The sequence below is a fragment of the Sus scrofa genome, chromosome 7, assembly GCF_054392235.1.
Source record: "Sus scrofa isolate SSC_HxYL_T2T_F1_AM1 chromosome 7, Sscrofa_HxYL_maternal_Yorkshire_Landrace_v2.0, whole genome shotgun sequence".
Taxonomy (NCBI): Eukaryota; Metazoa; Chordata; class Mammalia; order Artiodactyla; family Suidae; genus Sus; species Sus scrofa.
The window spans coordinates 36,866,437-36,893,962 of record NC_139389.1 but is presented as its reverse complement, the minus strand read 5'-3'; the positions used below and the strand labels follow the sequence as shown (position 1 = coordinate 36,893,962).

The 27,526-nt window shown below is 40.6% G+C and overlaps 1 protein-coding gene and 1 non-coding gene across 4 annotated transcripts in view; both read left to right on the top strand.

The window, feature by feature from the left end:
• PRIM2 (DNA primase subunit 2) overlaps positions 1-27,526 on the top strand; it is a 357,737-nt gene that overhangs the window by 304,445 nt on the left and 25,766 nt on the right. For all 3 annotated transcript variants that reach the window (XM_021098097.2, XM_084966367.1, NM_001244164.1), the window contains 2 exon segments: positions 6,579-6,705; positions 20,156-20,238. In XM_021098097.2, coding sequence (XP_020953756.1) covers positions 6,579-6,705; positions 20,156-20,238 — 210 coding nt within the window.
• On the top strand, positions 18,999-19,109 carry LOC146401498 (U6 spliceosomal RNA). Its single transcript, XR_014811747.1, has one exon. It is a non-coding gene; the product is annotated as a U6 spliceosomal RNA (small nuclear RNA).

Sequence of the window (27,526 nt, the reverse complement as noted above, 5' to 3'; positions counted from 1 at the left end):
TTTCCTCCTTCCTCCATCCCTCCTTCCCTTTCTGGCTGTGCCCACAGCATGTGGAAGTTCCCAGGCCAGGGATAGAACCTGCCCCACAGCAGTGACAATGCCAGGTCCTTAACCCACTAGGCCAGCAGGGAATTTTATGCTCCTCCTGATTGGCAGGAAGCCTCTGCCAAAATATGTGCTCGACTGCATGTACCCCCTTCACCAAATCACATTTCTACACCCCCCCCCCCCACCTTTAGAGCGGTTCCTCAGGGCTATCTGAGGCTGTCTCCTAGACTGTAGTCCTCATTTTGCCTCAAATCAAACAACTTACAACTCTCACATTGTGCTTTTTTTTTTTTTTTAAGTTGAAAAGAGTAAATGGTTAATAGTAAAACTGACTACTGTAGTAATAACTGTAAAGTGTTTTTTGTTTGCTTTTACTTTTTAACAATTTAGGTATAATTGATTTAGTGTTGTGTTAGTTTCAGTTGTACAGCAAAGTGATTGAGCTATACATGTATATACATTCTTTTTCATGTTCCTTACAGGTTATAGGTTTGCAGTATGGTTCCCTGGGCTATATAGTAGGTCCTTGTTGATTACCTCTTTTGTATACAGTTGTGTGTATCTCTTAATCCCAAACTCCTAATTTATTCCCCCCCCCCACGCCAGTTTGGGTAACTGCAAGATTGTTCTCTATGTCTGTGAGTCTGTCTGTTTTGTAAATAAGTTCACTTGTGTCATATTTTAGATTCCACGTATAAGTGATATCATATGATACTTGTCTTTCTCTGTTTGACTTAGTATGATAATCGCTAGGTCCATTCATGTTGCTACTAATGGCATTACTTCATTCTTTTTTATGGCTGAGTGATATTCCACTGTCTATATGTACCACATCTTCTTTATTCATTCATCTGTTCATGGACACTTAGGTTGCTTCCGTATCTTGGCTGTTGTAAATAGTGCTACTTTGAACATTGGGGTGCATGTGTCTTTTCAAATTAGAGATTTGTCTTTTGTGGATGTATGCCCAGGAGTGGGATTTCTGGTTCGCATAGTAGCTCTGTTTTTAGTTTTTTAAGGAACTTGCATACATTCTCAATAGTAGCTATACCCATTTACATTCCCACTAACAGTGCAGTTCCCTTTTCTCCACACCCTCTCCAGCATGTATTTTTTTGTAGACTTTTTGATGATGGCCATTCTGATTGGTGTGAGGGTTATACCTCATTTTAGTTTTGATTTGCATTTCCTTAATAATTAGCAATGTTGAGCACCTTTTCATGTGCCCGTTGGCCATCTGTATGTGTTCTTTGGAGAAATGTCTATGTAGGTATTGTGCCCGTTTTTAATTGGGTTTTTTTTTCTGGTATTGATAACTAAAGTATATTCAATTCAAAGCTTATTCTGAGCTAGATGTTCTACCAGGTGCTTTATGAAGATAACCTATTAGCTAATCTTGACACCAACTCTATGTGTTAAGTGTTAGTCCTTTGTTTTTATATACTGAATAAGGGAACTGTTATAAAGAGGTTGAATAGCCTGCCCCAAAGTCACACAGCTAGCATGCGGTAGAGACAAGATTCAAACTCAGGTATTTGACTTAAAGCACTTGTATAACTCTTAGCCTTTAGTCTCCTAGTCTCCTTCAGTGTGTTGTTTGGTGTGGTGTTTCAATGACATCAAAGTTAAGAGTTAAAGAGAAACATTTGGAATCTGTAGATGACAGATTACAGAATTAGTTTTACAGATAATTGAGTAATTTAATAAAGCATTTAAAAGCAATGGGGAGGGGGCACTATATATTAAATGCCGATAGCATTCATTCTGGTTGTTAACATCATAAATAAAACTTAAGGGAAATGATACAAGAAGAGATAATCAAACAGGTCAACAGCTGTGGGCCAGTCAGCGAGAATGCGTGTCAAGGAAAGGCCATGGGGTGACTTCAGGCCCTTTCCTTGGTGCAGGTCCGTGTACCCTGCTCTTGAGCTGAGTTCATGTCAGTATTTATGGAGACTGAACTTCCTAGGGCCCCTGGTCCTGATGTGTGGATGCTGGATGCTGGGCCTTGAAAGAGGGCCCTTGTAGTTAGCAGACGCTCCCTCTGTAAATTAAGAGTTCCAACTCCTTATGAGTAGGGATTGAAAATGCCTTCGTTAAAAATTGCCGTATCCTTGCCCTCTTCTCTGCCCACATATATGGTGATTTTGCCTCACTTAGGTCAAGATTTTCCTTTTTGAATATAAATCTCTTTTTGAAGGGTACTTGGTTTTTAACTGTTCTCACTTTATTGTGCAAACTGAGCTTGACTTTTGAATGCAGTTTTTTTTGACAGTAGGAGTAATATTTGGTCTTGAGGCTTTTCTTGGTAGTAAAGATTTTCTTCTAAGGAAGAGAGTACACTGCTCTTGGCAATTAGAGGTTTACATACACTCAAAGCTTCTGAGTAGATTTGTCTGGAAATACTTTTAAAAGTGTAATAAGCTGAGGTCATTATGCCCAGGTGGAGCTGGGATGGAAGGTAAACTTACTTGTAAGAGATTCTGAAAGACACGGGGTAGGGCAGGTTGAAGATAGGCTTGCTTTATCATTTCTCCTGAGTTCTGTTGGTAACGTAGTGGCCCTGAAAATAACTTGCTGCTGACTTTGACCGAAATGCAGATTGCAGTGAAGCAGCTGGGATGTTAGGACTAATTTGGAAGGTTGCAAACTTCCACTCAGCCACCTTCAGAGCAGTGTTAACTTTCTGGCATTTCCTGTCACTGGCTGGATTGGGGTGGGGATTGGGAGGAGGTAAGACATAAGAGTGTTTTCCACTTGGTTCTCACCACCTCGTCCCATATGAATACATAGAGATGTTCTTTTGAGTTGTGGATGTGAACATCTGCAAAGTATTCTCTAAAAAACATGGAGTTCCCATCGTGGCGCAGTGGTTAACGAATCCGACTAGGAACCATGAGGTTGCAGGTTCAGTCCCTGCCCTTGCTCAGTGGATTGATGATCCGGCGTTGTCGTGAGCTGTGGTGTAGGTCACAGACACGGCTCGGATCCTATGTTGCTGTGGCTCTGGCGTAGGCCAGTGGCTACAGCTCCGATTCGACCCCTAGCCTGGGAACCTCCATATGGCGCGGGAGCAGCCCAAGAAATAGCTAAAAAAAAAAGACAAAAAATAAATAAATAAATAAAATAAATAAATAAAAATAAAAAACATCACTCAATGAATATTCCTTCCGTGCAATATCTTAATAGAGTTTGCCATTCTGAAAACTAGAGAAGACAGTCTGTATGATAAATAGGTGCGTAGTCTGAAAGCTTATTAGTAGTAAGGTCCACATTTTGGACATACTTACACACAAGCAGTAAATAAATTGGAAAAAAAACAGAAGGGAAGATACTAATTTTAGCTTTTCTTTCTTTAGAGAGAGCAGCTCTTCATTACTCTATCAGTGGCTCCCCAAGAAGTTCTTTCAGTGTTTTCTGAAGAACATACAGAAATCTTGTGTCTAATTAAATTCAATTTATGCCTAGAACTTTGCACAAAGAAATTGATTGTAGTTAATGTTTGACTAACAAAGAGAAGTTGTTTGTAAAAGATGTTTGCTGTAACTTTTAACATTGTTGTTTCCACCAATGAAATTTAGTGATAATCTGAAAGGTTTTTTTTCTCTTTTGAAAGTTTTCTGTTAGTTGAAATGCCATTTGTTTTCCTTGTGAGCAGATGGGTGGTCATGAAACCATAAGCTACTGATAGCTGAAAATTCCAGCTGTCCTTTTTTTTTTTTTTTTTTTTTGGTAGAAATTGAGGGAATTCTCATTGTGGCGTGGTGGTAATGAATCCAACTAGAATCCATGAGGTTGCAGGTTCGATCCCTGGCCTCACTCAGTGGATTAAGGATCTGGCGTTGCAGTGAGCTCTGGTGTAGGTTGCAGACGCGGCTCGGATCTGGCATTGTTGTGGCTGTGGCATAGGCCGGCAGCTGTAGCTCCGATCAGACCCCTAGCCTGGGATGCTCCATATGCTGTGCATACAGTTTTAAAAAGAAAAACAAAAAAAAATTGGTAAACTGGTTCTGAAATTTACACGGAAATATAAGGACAGAGAATACCCAAAATAATACTGAAAAAGTACAGATTGGGAGGACTTGGTCTGAATTTGAGACTTACTCTATAAAGATTTTGTAACCAGGACAGTGTGGCACTGGTAAAAGGATGGGCATACCGAGCAGTGGGACAGCAGCCTCTAGAGAGAGACCCACACTTATGGTCAGATTGAACAAGGGACCAATGTGATTTCACAAGGAGAGGAACATATCTTCAGGAAGTGGTGTTGGGAAAAGTGTTCACATGGGGGCGAAGGTTTCTGGAAAATGCCATCCCCAAGTATGCCTCTTTGGCATAAGGATAATTTAGAGCTAATTGGGCTTGAAAACCAGCAGATGCAGGAAAGGTTCTCTGCAATCCCCCATGACTACATAAAAATAAAGTATAAATCTCCCCTCTTATAAAGGAAGTTTACATTTGTGATGCTATCTCTGCATCAGGAAGAAAGCCGCTCCTGACAGCTTGCCACCCACCACTCATCTGCTGAGAAGACAGCCCTCATTCATGGTATATTTCCTCCCCTCCCGTTCTCATGACTTGGCCTCCTCAACCCCAGATCCCCAAACCCCATTTCCTTTGTTTAGCTGAAGATAGTATATAAGCCTCAGTCATGGGGCCCCTCCTTAAGTCTATCTTGGCCCCTCCTTGGGTCTATCTGTTTGAAATACTGCCATGTGTGTACTTATGCACAAATGTAATTACATTTTTTTTCTTTGTAATCTGTTTTTTTTTTTTTTTTTTTTTTAATCAGTTTGATTGGGCCCCAGCCATTTAACCTAGAAGAGTGGAAGGGAAAATATTTTTCTTTCCCTACAGAGGATAAAAAGAGCACATAAAAACATGGAGATAAATTAAAATGAGATTTAAAAGCTAAAACATGGTAGCCTGTAAAGGACAACAGAATAATCTGTGCAGCCTCTGTTAGCGATGGCCCAAAGAGCACTACCATAAAAAGTTGTTTAATCAGGGTTCATCGAAAGTAAAAACATCTGTTCATCAAGAAAATAGTAGACAAGCCACAGATTGAGAAAATATTTGTAACACTTATATTTGACAACAGGTTTGTAATCAGAGTATATGAAGAATTCTTACCATGGAATAATTGTCAATCCAGTTCTGAAATGGGCCAGAGATTTGAACAGACACTTCAGAAAATAAGGGACATCGCCAGCCAAGAAGGCACATGAAAAAGTGTTCAACAGTGTTTATCATCAGGGAAATGCAAAATGGGATACTACTGCCCATCCATTAGAGTGGCTGAAATGAACACAACTGACAGCACTAAACAGTGGGGAGAATGTGGAACTCTCATGCATTGCTGATGCTGTGTAAAACAGTAGATCCATTGTATATATCTGAGAGAAATGAAAGTACCGTCCACGGAAGTCTTCTACAAGAATGTTCATGGCAGCTTTATTGATATTGGCCCCACACGGGAAAAGCCCAGGTGTCCATCAGCAGGGGACTAGATAAACTAGCGAATGTGTTCGTGCAGTTGATACTCCTGGGCAGTGGAAGAACAAACTGCTGACCATGTGATGAACAGCATGGGTCAGTCTCAAAAATGTGAAAAAACTCAGACACAAAACACTTTATACTGTACAATTCCATTTATGTGAAGTTGCAGAATAGCTAAAGCCATGGTGACAAAAGTTAGGCCAGTAGTTGCTTCATGGTGTGGAGGGAAGGGAAGAGGGGCCCATGGGATCTCTGTGGGTGATGGAAACGTGCTGTCTCTTGATAGGGGTCTGTGTTACATCAAACTGTAGACTTGATGTATGTGCATTTCAATGAATGTGAATTATAGCCTCAACTCACCCCCCCCAAACCCACAGTATTTTCCTGTCTCTTATTCTGACTCTCTGTCCTACTTTCCTTACAGTATTGGGCAGCTTAGACCTACTATCCTGAGACTCTGAATAAATGAGTCCCTTTTTTTTCTTCTTCTTCCACCCATTTCAAAGTCCTTCCTATGCCATTACCTTGCTTTATGAACATGGAGCCAGGATTACATGTAGGAGGCAATCACAGTATTTCATTCATTCTCCAAGCATTTGCCGACTAGCTTTGTCTAATGGAAATGCAGAGGGAGGCACTAATCATGTTTAGAGGCACTTAGGTAAAATAGGTAAGATGTGGTAATTCAGGGAAAACTAGGATAAGGGGGGTAGAGAAGTTGATTTACATCTAGCATGATCTTTGGAAGCAAACCAAGAAATGAGCAAATCGATTATTCTTCCCAGGAAAGGATTATCCTCATCTTTGAATATATGAACATAAAGTCTCCACCTGAGAAATTAGTTTCCTTTTAAGTTTTATACCTTTAAAAACAATTATTTGTGTTATAGAGCCCAAATGTTGTATACGATGTAATTGTACATTTGTCCATGAATGCTGAACTTATTTAAGAAAATATCACTTTGTACTCTTTGATGCCAGCTGGCATTGCTGACACCACTTTGTCTCTTCTTTCTTTTTCCTCCAATCAGTTTGATAAAGGCTACTCTTACAATATCCGTCATAGCTTCGGAAAGGAAGGCAAGAGAACAGACTATACGCCTTATAGTTGCATGAAGATTATCCTCACCAATCCACCAAGCCAAGGGGATTATCATGGTGAGTGCTTCCGTGGATGTGTCTGTGATGTACAGAAACCCAGGAGCTCTGTAGGAAACACTAAAACAGTGGGCCAGTCTTTGCATTACTAATAGGACAGGTTTGTAGCTTTTGTCAGCTGTTGGTGTCAAGCTGGAACTGCACTGGCTTCTAGTGATTTGTCATATCACACTGGGTCAGCACAAGAGGGGGTTCAGCTGTGCTCCACTTTGTGCTGTACCAGGCTCTTTAGTCCCCATTCCCCTTCACTGCCCTTCTCTATCTCCTATTCTGCACATGTCTTAGAAGGCTTATCTGAGTTCTTCAAAGCTTTTTAAAATTGAGCGCCTTAAATTTTAGAACAGTAGATTCATTAATTTTCAAAGATGTCTGAAGAAAAGTGTTTTATTCTCATTACTATCATCTGATTAACCAACAAAAAATAAGTGAGTATTTAACAACCCATAGTATCAAACATCTATCAATTTGCCTGAATTGTAGATTAAAAAAAAAAGTTAATCTGTTTTCCATAAATGTCTGAGTTTAACAGCTTTTTTCTTTTTTTTTTAGGACCGCACCCAAGGCATGTAGAAGTTCCCAGGCTAGGGGTCAAATTGGAGCTATAGCTATAGCTTCTGGCCTCTGCCACAGGCACAGCAATGCGGGGTCTGAGCTGAGTCTGAGACCTACATATCACAGCTGTGATCCTTAACTCACTGAGTGAGTTCAGAGATGGAACCTGCATCGTCATGGATCCCAGTTGGGTTCGTTACTGCTGAGCCATGATGGGAACCCCTGACAGCTTTTTTATAAAATAGTTCTCTGAGCATACCTTGAAAAGCTCCTCATTTGTCTGGATTGTCAGAAAATGATTTAATAGCCCATATTAGTAAAATTTCTAGATTACCAGAGCTTACTGCAGCATGTGTCAAAACTCTTTTTGTTTTAGTGTCTTAAATTCTTTTTTTACAGGAGCACATGCTTTCACACTGTTAAAGACCAAATAAGCTCAAATATGATATCAAAACCAGCAATTGTGAAAAGAGAGTATAAATGCAAAATATTGCTAACACATTTGAAATTAAGAGATGAGCACCTTAAAACAACCGTGTATGTGTGTGTGTGTGTGTGTATTCCTATATCAAAACCCCTTGGTAACCACAGACCAAAAAATGACAATAGATACAAAAACAAATAAGAGAAAGCAATTTGAACACAACACTAAAGATACTCATCAAATCACAAGAGAATAGAACAAAAGAGGAAGAGAAGAAAAAAAAAAATCCCAAACTATTAACAAAATGGCAATAGGCACATACTTATCAATAATTACATTAAGTGTAAATGGATTAAATGCTCCAGCCAAAAGATATAGACTGGCTGAATGGATACAAAAACAAGACATGTACTCTCTACCATAAACCCATTTTGGATCTAGGGACATACACAGACTGAAAGTGATGGAGAAAGATACTGCATTCAAATGGAAATCACAAGAAAGCTGGAGTTAGCAAATACTCATCAGACAAAACAATTTAAAATAAAGATGATTACAAGAGTCAAAGAAGGACACTACATAATGATCAAGGAATCAATCCAAGAAGAAAATATAACAATTGTAAATGCACCCAACATAGGAGCACCACAATATATAAGGCAACTGCTAGCAGCTGTAAAAGGAGAAATCAATAGGAGCATAGTAACAGTGGGGGACTTTTAACACCTTATTTCCAACAATGAACAGATCATCCAGACAGCAGATCAGTAAGGAAACACAGGCCTTACGTGATGCATTAAACCAGATGGACTTCATAAGTGTTTGTGAAACTTTCCATCCAAAAGCAGCAGAATGCACATTCTTCTTAAGGGCACATGGAACATTCTCTAGGATGGATCACATTTTGGACCACAAATCAAGCCTCAGTAAATTTAAGAAAACTGAAATCATATTAAGCATCTTTTCTGATCATAATGCTATGAGACTCAAAATCAACTATGAGAAAAAAAAACTGCAGAAAACATAAACATGTTGGAGACAAAATACTATGCTACAAAACAGCCAGTGGATCACTGTAGGAATCAAAGAGGAAACCAAATATATCTAGAGACAAATGAAAATACAATGATCCAAAACATACTCAATGCAAAAACAGTTTTAAGAGGGATTATAGCAATACAAGCTTACCTCAGGAAACAAGAAAAATCTCCAACAACCTAACCTCACAGCTAAAGCAACTAGAGAAAGAAATCATAAAGATGAGAGCAGGAAAAAAAGAAAGAAAGAAAAGAAATAGAGATGAAGAAAACAATGAAAAGTTTAATGAAACTAAAAACCAGTTCTTTGTAAAGATTAAAAAAAAAATGAATTAACCCTTTGCCAGACTCATTAAGAAAAAAGGGAGAAGGCCTCAAATCAATAAAATTAGAAATGAAAAAGAAGTTACAGCTGACACACAAAGGATCATACAAGCCTACTGCAAGCAACTATATGGCAATAAATTGAATGACCTGGAAGAAATGGACAAATTTTTAGAAAGGTGCAATCTTCCAAGACCGAACCAAGAAGAAATAGAAAATATGAATAGACCAATCACAAGTACTGAAATTGAAACTGGTTTAAAAACTTCAAACAAAATTCTAGGACCACATGGCTTCACAGGTAATTTCTATCAGACATTTAAAGAAGAGCTAACACCTGTCCTTCTGAAACTCTTACAAAAAGTTGCAGAGAACACTCCCAAACTCATTCTATGAGGCCACCTGATAACCATAACCATCAAAGATAACACAAGAAAAGAAAATTATAGGCTAGTATAAAAGGATCATATACCATGATCAAATGGGATTTATCTCAGGGATACAAAGATTTTACAATATCCACAAATCAATTAGTGTGATACATCACATTAACAAATTGAAGAAGAAAAACCAATGTCAGCTCAGTAGATGCAGAAAAAGCTCTAAAAAAGAAAAAAAAAAAATCCAACACCCATCAAGAAAGTAGGTAGAGAGGGAACCTACCACAACATAAAAAAGGCCATATATGACAAACCCACAGCTCACGTCATTCTCAATGGTGAGAAGCTCAAAGCAGGAAGAAAATAAAGATGTCCACTTTCACCACTTTTATTCAACATAATCTTGGAAAAACCTAGCCATGGCAATTGGAGAAGAAAAAAATAAGGAATCCAAATTGAAAAAGAAAAAGTAAAGCTGTCACTGTTTTCAGATGACATGATACTGATCCATAGAAAATCCTATGGATGCTGCCAGAAAACTTAGAGTTCATCAATAAAGTTGCAGAATACAAAATCAATATGCAGAAATCTATTGCATTTCTGTATACTGACAATGAAAATCAGAAAGGGAAATTAGGCAAACAATATCATTTACCATCACAACCAAAAGAATAAAATACCTAGGAATAAACCTACCTAAAGAGGCAAAAGATCTGTATTCTGAAAACTGTAATATGCCAATAAAAGAGATCGAAGATGACAAGCAGATGGAAACGTATACCATGTTCTTGGATTGGAAGAATCAGTATTGTCAAAATGACTGTACTACCCAATGCAATATATATGTTCAGTGCAGTCCATATCAGTGCAATGCCAATTACCAACGGCATTTTTTCACAGAACTAGAGCAAAAAAAAAAAAAAATTTTTTTTTCTTTTGTCTTTTTAAGGCTACACCTGCAGCACATGGGGGTTCCCAGGCTAGGGGTTGAATCAGAGCTACAGGTGTTAGCCTGCACCACAGCCACAGCAACACCAGATCTAAGCCATGTGTGCGACCTACACCACAGCTCACAACACCAGATCCTTAAGCCACTGAGCAGGGTCAGGGATTGAATCTGTGTCCTCATGGATATGAGTCAGATTCATTTCCACTGAACCATGATGGGAACTCCTCCCAAATTTTTTAAATTGTATGGAAACGCAAAAAACTCAGAATAGCCAAAACAATCCTGAGAAAGAAAAATCATGCTGGAGGAATCATGCTCCCTAGCTTTCGACTATACTACAAAGTTATGGTCATCAAAAACAGCATGGTACTGGCACAAAAACAAATACAGATCAGTGGAGCAGAATAGAAAGCTGAGAAATAGACCCACACACCTGTGGTCAGTCTATAACCAAGGGGACAAGAATATACAATGGAGAAAAGACAGTCTCTTCAGTAAATGCTCTGGGAGAACTGGACAGCCACATGTAAAAAAAAAAAGAAAAAAAAGATATTTGCCAGAGTCCAGCTCCAGCAGCCAGGGAGTGCACGTCCTGAAAGGAGAGGGGGAGGGTGTCGGCATATGCAACGGAGACAGTCTCTTTGTCCCTTCTTTCAGGGTGCTGGACTACTCAAAATTTATTGGCATAAGTGGTTGATTATATAGACAGTTTCTAACTTCAGATTACATCATAGTGTTGAAAGTACATTGGTTAACTGTTAGACTTTGTTTTTTGATCACATGATACAGCAGCAATACGTCATGTTCTAAAATCTTCAGCTTAACTAAATTTAGTGAGTTCAATTCAAGGACAAACAGGTACAACATATCATGTGGGAAAGAGGAGACCCAGCACAAACCATCTCATGGCCAGCCAATTCCCACAAACTGAAGAGGTCACAGACACAAAAAATCTTGTCTTCAGAGTGTCTATCCTCAAAGTGTCCTTGGCAGGGAAACAGTATGAGAAAATACAAATCAACTTAGCTAGCTACCACTAAAAGTTTCTAAAATCAAGGACAAAACTCACAGCTAGGTTTCTTTTGATCATGAACAATATGTATTTAACTTCTATAAACTTCATTAAAATCCTGACTCTAAAGTTTACTATATAACTAGTTAGTAGATAAACACTATGTTTTTAATTAAGGATGGGAAATAAGGATAATAAGCAAATAATCAGGAAAGACTGAGGAAAACTCAATAGCAAGTGAATAACAGAAAAGACTAAGTCATCCATGGAACAGTCCCCACTCAGCAATGCAAAATGGGAATTGTATCCTGGAAAATTCAGTTCCCCACCAAGGTCAGTGGGCAAGCCTTATTGTCTTCTGGGGCCTGTCCTCGGAATTTCACCATGCAGGCAGGCATCCCCTTGTTTAGGAACCTGCCCTCGGAATTGCACCGTTCAGACAGGCCTTTTTTTCGGCTCCTTGTACCTTCTCGGCTCCGCACAGATATTAGAACATTTTCTAACACCATACAGAAAAATAAACTCAAAATGGATTAAAAGTCTAAATATGAAACCAGAGACTATAAATCTCTTAGAGGAAAACATAGGCAGAACATTCTTTGACATAAACTGCTGCAATATCTTTTTGGATCCACCTCCTAGAATAAAAACCAAAATAAACCAATGGGACCTAATTAAACTTAAAAGGTTTTGCATAGCAAAGGAAACCCTAAACAAAACACAAAGACAACCCACAAGAATGGGAGAAAGTTGTGAATGGAGCAACTGACTGGGGATTAATCATGCAGCTCAATATCAGAGAAACAAACAACCCAATCAAAAAATGAGCAGAAGATCTAAACCGACATTTCTTCAAGACATGCAGATGACCTAAAAACCCATAAAAAACAAAACCCATGAGAAGATGCTCAACTCTGCTAATTATTAGAGAAATACATCATTAAAAATTTATAAACAGTAAATGCTGGAAATGGTGCAGAGAAAATGGAACTCTCCTGCATTGTTGGTGGGAATATAAATATGTACACCCATTTATGGAAATGGAGTTTGGAGGTTCCTTAAAAAACTAAAAATAGAGCTACCATATAATCCAGCAATCCCACTCCTGGGCATATATCCGTAAAACAAAAAAACTCTAATTTGAGAAGGACCCCCACCCCCACCCCAGTGTTCATAGCAACACTATTTACAACACCCAAGACATGGAAGCAACCTAAGTGTCCATCAAGAGATGAATGGATAAAGAAGTTGTGGTCCATATACACAATGGAATATTAGTCATGAAAAAGAATGAAATTATGCCATTTACACCAACATGGAGGAACCTAGACATTATCATACTAAGTGAAGTAAGACAGAGAAAGACAAATATCATATGATATCACTTATATGTGGAATCTAAAAAAGGGATACAAACAAACAAATTTACAGAACAGAAACAGACTCACAGACTTTGAAAAACTCATGGTTACCAAAGGGGACATCTGGTAGGGTGGAGGGTAGGGATGAACTGGGCCTTGGGATTGGCATATGTACACTGAGGTATATGGAATGACTGGCCAACCTCCTCTGTAGCATAGGAAACTTTACCCAGGATTCTGTGATAACCTATGTGGGAAAAACATCAGAAAAGGAATGGATATGTGTATATACATAACTGAATCACTTTGTTGTACAGCAAAAATTATCACAACATTGCTAATCAATTTAATAAAACTTAAAAAAGGATCAAATAATCCCAAATGGAATTTTAAGAAAGATGCTTCATGCGCATGAGTATTTATACTCAATAGATGTAGAAGTGCCAGTCATGGAACACACAGTGCGTGGTTCCCACACTTCTCTCAGGACTTACAGAACCTCTAGAAATGCACTCTCAAGCTCCACCCTCAGTTGAATAAAATAAGATTTATTTCACATTCCCTGGATGATTTTTATGTCTTCTAAAGTTTGAAAACAACTGACCAGAGACTCATGTTGAGGAGGTTGGTAGCTTTTCCCAGCAGCCCCACCAGGCAGTCATGTACACTGACCTTGGCCAAGTGAGACTCCTAGGGGTTCTTCCATGGGTTTCCTCTCCTCCATCACTTACTGAGTTGACCTTTAGTAGCTTAAAGACAGGGTTTTATATTTCTTACTCTTTTTATTTTATCTTATTTACTCTAGTCCATTCTATTTGTTTATTTTAAATTTAAACTCTATCAGTTAGAAAATAATATATACAGCTGACTCTTGAACTGCACAGGTTTGAACTGTGTGGGTCCATCTTGCATGCAGATTTTTTTCAGCAAATATGTACAGTACTACATGGTCTGAAATTGGTTGAATGTGAGGATGCAGAACCTCAAACCCCAGAGGACTACTATGGAACTGGGGTACCCACCTGCAGATTTTGGAATTCCCGCCAGGTCCTGAAACCAGTCCCCTGAGTATGCTGAGGGACAGCTGTTCTAGCAAACACTCAATGAGCTTGTATTGTTAGACACTTGATCTCTCCTTTTTTTTTTTTTTTAAATGAATAAGCTTTATTTATTTACTTATTTATTTAGAGCAGTTTTAGGTCCACAGCAATACTGAGGAGGAGGTGTAGGGAGTTCTTGGGTGCCCCCAACCCACAATGGCCCAGCCTTCCCCATTGTCAACCTCACCCACCTCAGAGGGCCATCTGCCATTGTTGGGTGTAGCCAGGAAGAGATCTCCATTCTGTCCTTGATTGACGGTGCTCCTGACTCACCTGTGTGGTTGAGTCTCTGCCTGCGGGGTCTGTCCCTTGGTAGAGGGTGCTCGAGTCTCCAGCAGGGGCATCTGTGTTCTCCTTGCAAGTCTGTCAGCTTTCCCTTGTGCGTGTTGATGATCTGTTGTTAGATGCATACATGTTATACCTTAGGGATGTGATGTCTTCTTGGAGCTTTCATCCCTTCTCTTTCATCCTGGATGAACCTCCATGCTCAGTCTGAATGCACAGAGCTACTCCCACCTGCTTTGATTTATGTTAGCATGGTGTGTCTTTCTCTGTCCCTTTACTTCGATGACTTTCTAATACACAACATACAGCGAGACTTGATGATCTTTGTGTTTAATTGGTGTGTACTGATGTTTAATCATTGATATAGTTGGCTTAATACCTGCTGTATTTGTTGCTGTTTTTTTATTTGTTCCCCTTATTCTTCGTTTCTATTTTTATCTTCATACCTTTTCTGACTTTTACAGTTTTAACTGAGCATTGCATAGGATTCCATTTTTTTTTCTTCTCTCTTAGCATATCTGCTATACTTCTCTTTGTTACTACTTCTCTTTGTTACTTTGTTAATTAGTTTTACTTTTTAAAGAATTTTCACTCTAGATAATCCAAGTCTTTCTTCAAATTCCCACATCACAGGTAATGCAGGTACCTATAGTAATGAATATTTCTTTTCTTTTTTTTTTTTCTTTTTTTCTTCAGGTTCCCAGGCTAGGGGGTCTAATCGGAGCTGTAGCCACCGGCCTGTGCCAGAGCCACAGCAACTCAGGATCCGAGTCGCATCTTCAACCTACACCACAGCTCATGGCAATGCCAGATCCTTAACCCACTGAGCAAGGCCAGGGATCGAACCCTCAACCTCATGGTTCCTAGTCAGATTCCTTTTTTTTTTTTTTTGTCTTTTTGCTATTTCTTTGGGCCGCTCCCGCAGCATATGGAGGTTCCCAGGCTAGGGGTCGAATCGGAGCTGTGGCCACCGGCCTACGCCAGAGCCACAGCAACGCTGGATCCGAGCCGCGTCTGCAACCTACACCACAGCTCAGGGCAACGCCAGATCGTTAACCCACTGAGCAAGGGCAGGGACCAAACCTGCAACCTCGTGGTTCCTAGTTGGATTCGTTAACCACTGCGCCACGACGGGAACTCCCCTAGTCAGATTCCTTAACCACTGAGCCAGGATGGGAACTCCAAGTAATGAATATTTCTAATTCCCTTGTATCAGTCTGTCATTAATTTCATTTATACATACACAGGTATGTGCATAAACATACATGATAGAATACATTGTTGCCATTCTTTTGAACAAACTGTTCTGTTAGCTCAGTTAAGAATAAGAAAAATAAAAGTTTTGTATTTCCTTTTTTTTTTATCATTTTCTGATATTCAAATTTTCTTTGGGTACATCTGAATTTCTGGTTTTATATCATTTTACTTCTTTCTGAACAACTTCTTTTAATGTTTCTTGCCCTGCAGTTCTGGCAACAGATTACCTCAATTTTTGTTTGAGAAAGTTCTTATTTCTCCTCCTTTTTGGAAAGAGAATTTCATAGGGTACAGAATTCTAGGTTTCAGGGATTTTTTTTTTTTTTCCCCTCTCTCTCAACATTTTAAACATTTCATTCCAGTCTGTTGCTTGCAGTTTCTGAGGAAGATAAGTTAGCTGTAATTGTTTTCCTAACTCCTCTGTAGGTAAGGTGTTTTCCTTTATGGCTTTTTTCAAGATTCTTTGGTTTTGGTTTTCTGAAGTATGAATATGATCCGCCTAGCTGTTTTTTTTTTTGTTTTTTTTTTTGTTTTTTTTTTTTTTTTTTGGCGTTTACCCTGCTTGTTGTTCTCTGAGCTTCTTGGTTTTGCAGTTTGGTGTCTGACATTAACTTAGGGGAAATTCTCTATCATTATTGCTTCTGTTCCTTTCTTGCTCTTTTTTCTGGTATTTCCATTCTCATATGTTACACCTTTCATAGTTCACAGTTCGTGGCTATTCTGCTGTTGGTTTTTTTCAAAGTTTTGGGGGTTTTTTTGGTTTTGGAAGTTTCTATTGGCCTATCCTCAAGCTCAGAGGTCCTCTGCCCAGTTCTCTTCTAATAAGCCCTCAAAGGCATTCTTCATTTCTGTTACAGTGTTCTGATGCCTGGCATCTCTTTTTGCTTCTTTCTTAGAATTCCTGTGTCTGCTTACATTACACATTTGCATGTTGTCTACTTTTTCCAGTAGAGTCAGCATATCAATCATAGTTAATTTAATTTAAATTCCCAGTCTGATGATTCCAGCATCCTTGCCATTCCTGGCTCTGGTTCTCACACTTGTTCAGGCTCTTCACACTGTACCTTTTTGTTGAAAGGTAAGCATGGCATCCAGGGTGTGCCTGCAGTGTGAGCAAGTGGTGGTGAGCCGGAGGGGGTGTCTGTAGTCCTGTGATAGGTCTCAGTGTGTCAGTGAGCCTGTGGTTGTGGCCGTAAACTTCCACAGTGGTTCTCATATTCCCTGTTGGTGGGACAGAATGGCCAGAGGAGCCCGTAGTTGGGCATTTCCCTTTCTGCAGAAGGGGTTAGGCTCTGATAAAGCCCAGCAGCCTAGGCTCTGGTCAGTAGTGTCTCCTGGGGCAGCCTTGCTCAGAAGAACAGAGTGCCCCAGAACACTTAAACTGGTACCTTTCTCATCGCCAGGCCAGAAGCATGAGGGTTTCTTTTATCTGCTGTGAGCACCTGGTAGATCCCCTGTACACTGTAGAGTATGGGCCTCCTCTGTTGAGTCTCCCTGAAGTTTTTAACTCTCAGACTTTCCCATAGTCTGAACTGTGTCATTTACAGGTTAGCTTCCCCCCTACCCCCCATCCCGTGTACTGGCTCCTGTACAGGATTCTGCTCTGCTTGGGTGTGGCCCTCTGGATCTACCCTTCTCTCCAGTTCCTGGGGCAGATTTTTCAGTCTGTTCAGCTGTTTACTTGTTGGGATGGAGCTCATTATATGCCAGAGAAGTGTCTGTTAGGTTGGTGTGGTTTGCAAAGCTTTGTGGTCCCCTAGGTAAACACTGTTTCATTAAAGGCAATGCCTGGCATGGTTGGTCATGACTCAAGGTGGGTGTGACTGTATTCTGGACTGTTTATCCATCTCCTCCACAAGTGCGTGCTGAAAAGCTCTATTAAACACTCAACGGTAACGTTACAGTGTTAGCTGCATCTGCACTCACTTCATTTTCAGTTACTTGAGAGTTCATCCTTTCCGCTTCTGAAGTCAACTCCTTTGGGTTGGAAGCGGAAACATGGTAGGAGGAGCTGGACTCAGTTTCCTTTCTGTCATTGTCACAATAACACCAGCTCCAACCCTGAAGCCATCTGTTCCTTCTGTTTTTTTCTTACCGTGAACACGGCTTTGAAAGACTTTGTGATATTTGGCTTTTTGTCAGTCTTCGTTTCTTCTTGTCTTTGCCCTTTCTGACCCTTTTCAGATAGGTAGAGCCATGATGTCAACTGTAATGTGGACAATCTGCCTTTTTTTTTTTGATGTCCTTCAGTAATTCCGGGCTTAGCTGAGCCTCATTTCCTTCTCATGGGTCTTTAGCAATTTCATTATCAGACTCTTTTTAGAAAAATACTGTGTTAGCTAACCCATGTTGAGCTCTTCCTATGTGCTGGGGGCATGTAAGAGCTGTATGTTACACACTCACAGGAGCTCTGTGAGTGATTATTTCCCACACTTGACAGAGTGAAGCTGAGTCAACAAGATGCAGGACATGCCAGGGTCCCCAGTGTGTAGCTGGTACCTGAGGTTGAGACACAGCAGATCCATACTCTTGACCATGTGCTGTACAGCTTTTCAGCACATTTCCTCAAGCTGCAAGTATTATAGCTCTGATCTTAATAAACTGGGTACTATGAAATTTGTAAATTTCATAATTTATAGGAATCCATTTTTACCATGGATGCTTTTATTCATAGTTAACAATGTTGGTAAACACATTTGTTTAGCATCTCGGCTCTGTGCCATTATTTTTTCTGCAACCAATTTTCTGTTGATTTCATTAAAAATGCACAGTTGTTTCTAATTAACTTACAGATTCATCATCTGTATAGCTGAAAAAGGCATAACCTAGCCTCCTGTATTAAATTTTAAGTTAAGAATTTTGGAAGTTCCCGTCATGGCTCAGTGGTTAATGAATCTGACTAGAAACCATGAAGTTACGGGTTTGATCCCTGGCCTTGCTCAGTGGGTTAAGGATTCAGTGTTGCTGTGGGCTGTGGTGTAGGTTGCAGATGCAGCTCGGATCCCGCGTTGCTGTGGCACTGGCGTAGGCTGGCGGTTACAGCTCCGATTCGACCCCTAGCCTGGGAACCTCCATATGCCGTGGGAGCAACCCAAGAAAATGGCAAAAAAAAAAAAAAAAAAAAAAAAAAGAATTTTGACCTACCATTGTAGTTTCTTATTAAAATATCTAAATTTTTCTAGATTTTGGCCTTATTGCAGCTTTTACAGTACAGTTTTTCTGTGTTTTTATTTATGCAAATGTTTTTAGGAGTCTGTTTTTCTCTTGAAATAGAGATGGCATGTACCTAGTGTAAGGTGTTTTTCTGTGAAACCACTTCCCATTTGTTCATCCCGTGCCCATCCAGGATCCCTCTAAATTTATGTGGATTCTGCTCTATGGGTAATGAGCATAAACTTAAAATTGAAAATTGTGTGAATTTTTTTATATTTCCTAGAGTTTGCATGTTTTTCTTTTTGTTTACATAATCTATCTTCCTTCTCTCCTATGCCTTTATATAATTTTTTAAACTAGAAAAAAAGATTGTATAAGGTTTTTAGATGAACTGTTTTTTAGCTACTTTGTATTTATCTCTTCTTGTTAGCAAGTAGCATGGTTAAACAATAAATTCTGGTGCTCACTTCAGCCAGCAGCACATATACTAAAATTGGAACAATTCAGAGAAGATTAGCATTGCCCCTACACAAAGATGACGTGCAAATTGGTGAAGGATTCCATATTAAAAAAAAAAAAAATACAGTGCTGGAAAGGGTGTGGAGAAAAGGGAACCCTCCTACACTGTTGGTGGGAATGTAAAATGGTACAACCATTATGGAAAACATTATGAAGCTGCCTCAAAAAAACTAAAAATAGAACTATCATACAATCCCATGCAATCTACCAATCCCACTCCTGGGCATCTATCCAGAGGAAATTCTAATTTGAAAAGATACATGCACCCCTCTGTTCATAGCAGCACTATTCAAAACAGTCAAGACATGAAACCAACCTAAGTGTCCATCAACAGAGGAGTGGATAAAGAAGATGTGGTACATATATGCAATGGAATATTACTCAGCCATAAAAAAGAATGAAATCATGACATTTTCAGCAACATGAATGGACCTAGAAACTATCATACTAAGTGAAGTTAGACAGTGAAAGACAAACATATGCTATTGCTTATGTGGAATTTTTAAAAGAGAATACAAATGAACTTACTTGTAGAACAGAAACAGACTCACAGACTTTGAAAAACTCAAGATTACCAAAGGGGACATGTGGGAATGGATGGACTGGGGACTTGATATTGGCATATGCACACTGAGTTATGTCGAATGACTGGCCAGTGGGGACCTGCTGTACAGCAGAGGGACCTCTACCCAGTATTCTGCGATGACCTACATGGGGAAAGAATCTGAAAGAGAAAGGATGTGTGTACACGTATAACTGAATCATTTTGTTGTACAACAGAAAGGATCACAACATTATAAATCAACTATATTTTGGTAAAACTTTAAAATTAGTTAATAATTAATTTTAAAAAATAAATTTAAACCCCACTATCTCTTCCTCCCGGTGAAGGGGCAGCCTGGGCTGCAGGTACTGGGATGTTTCATGGAGCTCTCAAGCCCGTAGTGCCCTGAGAGCTGCACAGCTGAATCATTAGGTAAGGACCATGGGCAGGTAACTCTGATTGATAAGACGTTAGACAGTGAAGGGGTGTTTAGATAGCCTCGCGTGTGCTCTTGTGTTCCGTCGGTAACTAACCATGCTGGTTATTGTTTCAGGGTGTCCATTCCGCCACAGTGACCCCGAGCTACTGAGGCAGAAGCTGCAGGCCTATAAGATCTCCCCCACCGGGATCGCCCAGGTAGGGGGGCTCTTTCTCACATATCCCTTGTCAGGCCTCGGCCCAGACACCCATCTGGTAGATTAATTCAGCTAAAGCTCTAGCTTTTCTGGTTTAGACACCTTGGAATTTCTAGTTCATTTGTGAGGCTGCATTTTTCTTCTTAGTAGTAAAGAAGCTGAAAACCTTTTTTTCCTCTCAATTTATTTTACTATCTCAATGGAGTGCATTATAAAAAATAAGATCTTAGAGGAATGCGTTGAAGCTTATCAATGAAGCTGAAAGTTAATGACGTCATATTTCATTTTGGAAACTTCTGGTTCTGCATGTAAGTTAAAAGCAGAGGATAACACAGTGTGACCTGGCTGAACGTCGTTATTTACTGTATCAGGTCCACACTTCTGAGGCCAGTTCATTAGGTCAAACAGTTGATCAAAATACTTTGTCTTGGAGTTCCCACTGTGGTTGGCGTCTGGCGTGCTGGCATGCAGGTTCGATCCCTGGCCCAGCACGGGGTTGGGGATCTGGCATTGCCACAGCTGCAGCTTGGATCTGATCCCTGGCCCGGGAACTCCATATGCTGTGGTGCGGTCAAAAATGAAAAACAAAAAAACTTTGTCTGGTAGACAGTGTAGATTAAAAAAAAAAAAATGCTCAAATGTAAAACCAAATATCTAAGAATATGTCTTTTAGTAGATATGCTTTTAAAAAATGTGTGACCTTGTAGAGATGCCGTCTTTGGTGTGCTCAGTGAGTGGCCTGGATTTTTATGGAGTTCAAGGCACTTCTGCTCCCTGAGCTTCAGCAGAACAACATACATTTTAGAGCTGGAGAATGTATGATCTAAATCATTATGTATCATTAATTCTTTCTTTCTTGGAGAAAGTCTTCACCCTAGAAAATGCCACTGTTCCCACTGTCTCCAGAGCTTAGTGTGAGTGTAGCTGATTCAGTTCCAGCCCTGTGGTGGTCGGTCCTCTGGGAAGGCAGTGCTCACCGGGCTGTTAGCGATGCAAGGCAAAGTCAGGTGTAGACCCTGCTCCCGCAGAGCCTAGAGGGAATGTGTGCCAGCGCAGGAGAGAGGCACAAATGGACCATCTGGGCTCTTCTGAAGATGGGGGTCCTGGAGCACCTTCTGGAAGAGAGGCTCTTTGAATAAGGCCACGGAGGGGTGTGGGGCGGTGGTGTCAGGAAGGAAAGCAGGAAGTGCAGAGGTTTATTAGGGTCTTGAGCTCAAGATCCTGATGGCACCTGGACATCAACACAAACAGGAAACTAAAAAGAAGCCGTCGGTTGGAGAGATTCGGGTTAGAGCTGGGACGGTTAAGTGGCAGACAGGCTGTGGACCTGTAGTGCCTTAGAGAGGTTACGCCTAGGCATCTGATACTCCTTCGGTTAGAATTGTGTAACTGTGGGGTTGCCAGGGATGGAAGAGAGCTCGTCGCGGGTTATGGGCTGTAGGACGCAGGTGCCTAGGGGCACACAGCTGCTAAGTGGGAGCAGAAGTGGAAGCCAGGCCTTCCTCCTCCGTGATTTCTGTCCCCAGCCCCAGGCTGTGTTGGAGCGGACTGTCCTGATCTTCTGTGGGGAGAGGGCATGAGAAGCAAAGGCCACCACTCAGGATGGGAGCTGGGTAGCGCTTCCCTGGGTCAGGCAGGAGGAGGAAGTGCATCAGTGAGGATGGGGGAGAGCAAGGAGGCACAGTGCTAGGAAGGGCAGGGGACGGTTCTGAGGGGAGGGTGTGGCCCACCGGCTCCTTCGGCACAGACGAGGTGGGATTAGGATTGAGGAGAGGCGACCAGATTTGCTGAGAGGTGTCAGTGTGGCTGTGGAAACCACAGCAAGATCACACGATCGCAGTCACTTAAAAGGTGAATGAGGAGGCCCTCCTACCTCAGCAGGTTAAGAATACAGTTGTCACCGCTGTGTGGCTCTGGTGAGTTCGATCCCTGGACAGGCAACTTCCACATGCCACAGGTGCAGGCAAAAAAAAAAAAAAAAAAAAAAAAAGGAAACAAGAAAACATAAAGAATGAATGAAACAGGAGTTCCCGTCGTGGTGCAGTGGTTAACGAATCCGACTAGGAACCATGGGGTCGCGGGTTCGGTCCCTGCCCTTGCTCAGTGGGTTAAGGATCCGGCGTTGCCGTGAGCTGTGGTGTAGGTTGCAGATGCGGCTCGGATCCAGCGTTGCTGTGGCTCTGGCGTAGGCCAGTGGCTACAGCTCCGATTCAACCCCTAGCCTGGGAACCTCCATATGCCGCGGAAGCGGCCCAAGAGATAGCAACAACAAAAGACAAAAAAAAAAAAAAAAAAAGAATGAATGAAACAGTGGATTGGATTTGCAGCCAGGGAGCATGTTTCAGAGAAGCTGCCAGGGAAATGGGTGTCCCTGTATCACTGGGAACCTTGTGGGTGTGTTTATATGTTTGGGCTGGAGGAGACCCGAGCCTTTATGTGGGAAGAGGAGAGAGGAACCCGTCAGAGAGGGTGGGCTTGATAAAGACACACAAAAAAGGTAATCCCTCCCTAACCCAGCAGAATTCACTTCTGCCTCCATCACACCATGACCACACTGCGTGACTTTGCTCCATCTTTTCCTCTGGTTTTAGTGAGACCTTCAAGTAAGTCTTGTTATACAGAATTTTTAAATTAGAAAATTTTCCTATAATGAAAATTCAGGACTTACTCTCTTAACTTTCATATATAACTTACTGCAGTGTTAACTATATTTATCATGTTCTACATTACATCCTTAGTAATTATTTGTCACATAACTGGGAATTTCTGCCTTTTGACTGCTTTCATCATCCAGTTTCTGTTCCCCCAACTCCACTTCTGAAAACCACAAATCTGATCCTTTTTTCTGTGAGTTTGTTGGTTGGTTGATTGGTTTGTTTTTGGTGTATAATTGATCTATAACTCTGTGCTACATCCTTGGTACACAAGAGAGATATTTCTTTTTTCTTTTTCTTTTTCTTTTGGTCTTTTGTCTTTTTAGGGCCGCACCCGCAGCATATGGAGGTTCCCAGGCTAGGGGTCGAATCAGAGCTGTTGCTGCCGGCCTGCACCACAGCCACAGCAATGCCAGATCCATGCCACATCTGCGGTCTACACCACAGGGCATGGTCACACCGGATCCTTAACCCACTGAGCAAGGTCAGGGATGGAACCCACAACCTCATGGTTCCAAGTCGGATTCATTTCTACTGCGCCACGATGAGAACTCCAAGATATTTCTATTTATTTCAAAATGATGCTCATTACCATCTGTCACCATACAAAGATATTACATAGTTTGATTATATTCTGCACACTGTACATTTCGTACCTGTGACTCATTTATTTTGTAACTGAAAGTTTATACCTCTTCATCTCCCTGTTTCTCTTGTTTCCCCATGCCCTCCGTTCCAGGAAACATCTACTTCTTCTCTGACTATATTTCTGTTCAGTTTTGTTGGTTCATTTTTTTAAAATTCCACATATTAAGTGAAATCGTACAGTTTTTCTCTTTCTCTGACTTAACTTCAGTAAGTACAGTATTTCTGGGTATATCCATATTGTCACAAATGGCACATTTTCATTCTTTTCTATGGCTAATATTCTAGAATATTATGTGTACACATACTACTCCTTTATCCATTCATCTGTTGATGGAAACCTCATAAAGAATCACTTTAAAAACAGCAACCTAGGCTATTACCCTGTTGATGGTGCATCTACCGTAGTGTCTGGTCTGTGCTCAGAACTGAAAGGCCTGAGGTGGTGCCCTGCTTGCTGAGGTCTCGTAGCTGATGGCAGGAGCAGAATGTCAGCCTCTTCTGGGCATCCTCCTGAGCCCAGCTCCCCCAGGGCAGCTTGACGCAGGCTGGGGCTGCGGTCTGTGCCGGGCTCTGCGGGAGGAGAGCGGCCCTGCGTGTGCAGTCTGGCGCTTCCATCCAGGATGGGGGCGTGTCTGCAGTTCATTCATTGGGAGGTTCTGTGTCTCTTGAGGCAGCTGTGAAGGCCATTATGTTCTCTGCTTGTAAAACGCTCAGAGATTTAAGACCCTGGAAAATTCTCTCTCAGCAGTCCAAGCCAGTGACCAAATGAATAAATACGTCTGTGAGATACTGGCCACCTTTTTATTGTCACCTTCCCTTTTTCTCCTTAAAATACTAGTGTGTATTTTAAGCTCAATTTCTTTTAAAAATTTCCAGTGAGGTAATAATTGTTCCAGTGCTTTTTTTAGTTGTTCCATTAACCATATTTGTCAGCAGTTCCTGCCTCATTAAAGAATCCTGGTTTTTGGAGTTCCCATCGTGGCTCTGTGGCTAATGAATCTGACTAGTATCCATGATGACACAGGTTCAATCCCTGGCCTCCCTCAGTGGGTTAAGGATTCGGCATTGCTGTGAGCTGTAATGTAGATCGCAGATGTGGCTTGGATCTGGCGTTGCTGTGGCTGTGGTGTAGGCTGGCGGCTACAGCTCAGATTCAACACCTAGCCTGGGAATCTCCATATGCTGCGGGTGTAGCCCTAAAAAGACAGAAAAAACAAAAACAAAAACAAAACCAAAAAACCCCCAAATAACAAAAACCCCAAAGAATCCTGGGTTTTTTGGGTTTTTTTTTGTTGTTGTTGTTTTTTGCTTTGTTTTTGCTTAAACTGGTTTTGTGATGAAATATTAATATCTCGATTTGAATTTTTAAGGAGAATATACATTCAAAATATTGAGAATAAAATCTCTAAATGATCTTCAGTACTTTTATTTCTCTGAGGAGATTTTTTTTTTCTCGTGAAAAGATACACGTGAAATTCCATGTTGCAGATTTTCAGTGGCGCCTCTAAGAGCATGCTGTACCCCTTTTTAGTAAAGTTGTCACGTATGGCATATCTTTAATTCTTACAGAGCTTAATATATAGTAATAATTGCTGCCACAGACTAGCTGAACATATCCCCTGTAATACATGCCACAGTAGCTTAGCACCTGTTGTGATCTGCGGATGCTTTTTCTCCTTAGTTTTTCTTTCTTATTGTGTAGAAATGAGTCAAGTGCTTTTCTGTCAGTGGGCACAGAATAATTTGAAGCCACAGCTCTTTATTTCTAGTTTTCTATTTTGTCCGACCTTGTGCAAATGTGCCGAACGCTGTGACCCGTTGGCTGCACCCCACTCGGTTCCTGCCAGTAGTCACCCCTGAGAACCAAAAGTGCTGGGAGAGAAAGCCGAGGCTGGGGAGAGGGAGGTGCAGAGGTGTGCAGACCTCAGGCTGATTCTGGGGATGGCGGGGCCTGTGTGCCATCCTCAGAATTTTTCTTTGCCTTCTTATTTTTCTTGTTACTTGAAATTCAGTTGAAACTCTTTGATTTCTTTCAGGGAAGGCCTTTACTGTGAGGTGAATAATGATTTTTATGTGTTTAAATTTAGGAATATGTTTAATGCATTATTTAAACACTGGTAAATAATATGAAATAAAGATGAGAATAACTCACAAAGCATAAATTCTAGGTGGTAACAGGGTTTGAAAAGTCCTGGCTACTTCATTGAGGTAAAATATATTATTCACATAATATGAAGTTAGTACATTCACAGTGTTGTGCAATAGCCATGGGGCAGCTCATGTCCTCAGTGAAAGCCCACTCCTGCAGGAGGCCCTCCTGGCCCTGAACTGTCCATGCTGGGCATCTCCTATGAAGGGACCCTACAGTAAGTGGCCTTTGTGTGTGGCATCTCCCCCTCAGCATGGTTTCACATTAATAAAACAAAGGACAAAAACCACATGACTATTTCAGCTGCTGAAAAACGTCTGAAAATATCCGATACATTTTCATGGTTAAACATACAGAATAGAAGGAAGTTCCCTTGACTTAGTAAAGAGCATTTATGAAAAACTATAGCTAACATCACACTCATGGCGAAAGACTGAAGGTCTTCCTTCCCCCAAGATCAAGAGCAAGACAAGGATGCCTGCTTTCACCACCGCTATTCACCATGCACTGGGACTCCTACTAGTCAGAGCAATTAGCAAGAAACAAAAGGCATCCAAATGGAAATGAAAAGGCAAAACTATACCTATTCACAGATGTCATGGTCTTATATACAAACAATTCCTAAAGAATCCATTTAAAAAAACTATTAGAACTAATAAATGAATTCAGCAGAGTTGCTGGATACAACTACACAAAGAAATCAGTTGTAGTTCCAACGCTAGCAATGAACAAACAGAAAAGGGAATGAAGAAAACATTTCATTTACAACAGCATTCAAAAGGATAAAACGCCCAAGAATAAATTCAGCCCAAGAGGTGAATGACACATATGCTGCAAACTGCAAAGCACTATTGAAAGAAATTAAAGACCTAAAAAACAGAAAGAAATCCTTGGTTCACACATTGAAAGATAATATCATGAAGATGACACACAAAGCAACCTACAGATTCAATGCAATCCCTGTGAAAGTACCAATGGCCTTTTCTGCAGAAATGGAAAAGTCAGTCCTCAGATTCATATGGAATTACGAGGACTTCCAAGTAGCCAAAACAATATTGAAAAAGAAGAACAAAGTCGGAGAATTCAAACTTCCTGATCAGTATATGTTGAACCACCCAGGAATGCCTGGGATAAATCCCACTTGGGCGTGGTTTATGCTACCTTCAGTGTGCTGCTGGGCTTGGTTTGCTAGTATGCTGCTGAGTGTTTGTATCCTGTGTTCTTAATGGATATTGGTCTGTCGTCTTCTTGTTTCTGTTGGCTTTGCTGTCAGGGCGATGCTGGCCTCCTAGAATGAGTTAGGAATAGCTTGAGAAGCATTGGTACTAATTCTTCTTTCAATGTTTGTAGCTGTCTAGTCCTGGGCTTTTCTTGGTTGGGAAGCTTTTAAAGTACTTTCAGTCTTTGCCTGTTAGCATGTTTGCTCAGATTTTCTGAGTTCTTAGGCCAGTTTTGGAAATTTATGCGTTTAGGAATTTGTCTTTTTCATCTAGGCTAATTTGTTGGTGTGAAGTTGTTGATAGTATTGCCTTGTTATTGCCTTCGTTTCAGTGAAGTTAATAATGTCCCCATTTTCACTGTTGATTTTAGTCATTGTGTCTTCTCTCATTTTTTTCTTTCCCATTCAGTTTTTGTCAATTTTGTTGATCCTTTCAAAGAACCTGGTTTTAGTTTTTTTAATTTTATTTTCCCTGTTGTATTTCTCTATTTTATTTGTTTCCACCCTCTAGTTCCTTCTTTCTGTTGGTTTTGGGTTTAGTTTGCTCTTCTTTTCTTAGTCAACTAAAGTATAAGTTTGAGTAATTGATTTGAAAATTTTCTTCTTTATTGTAGTGTTG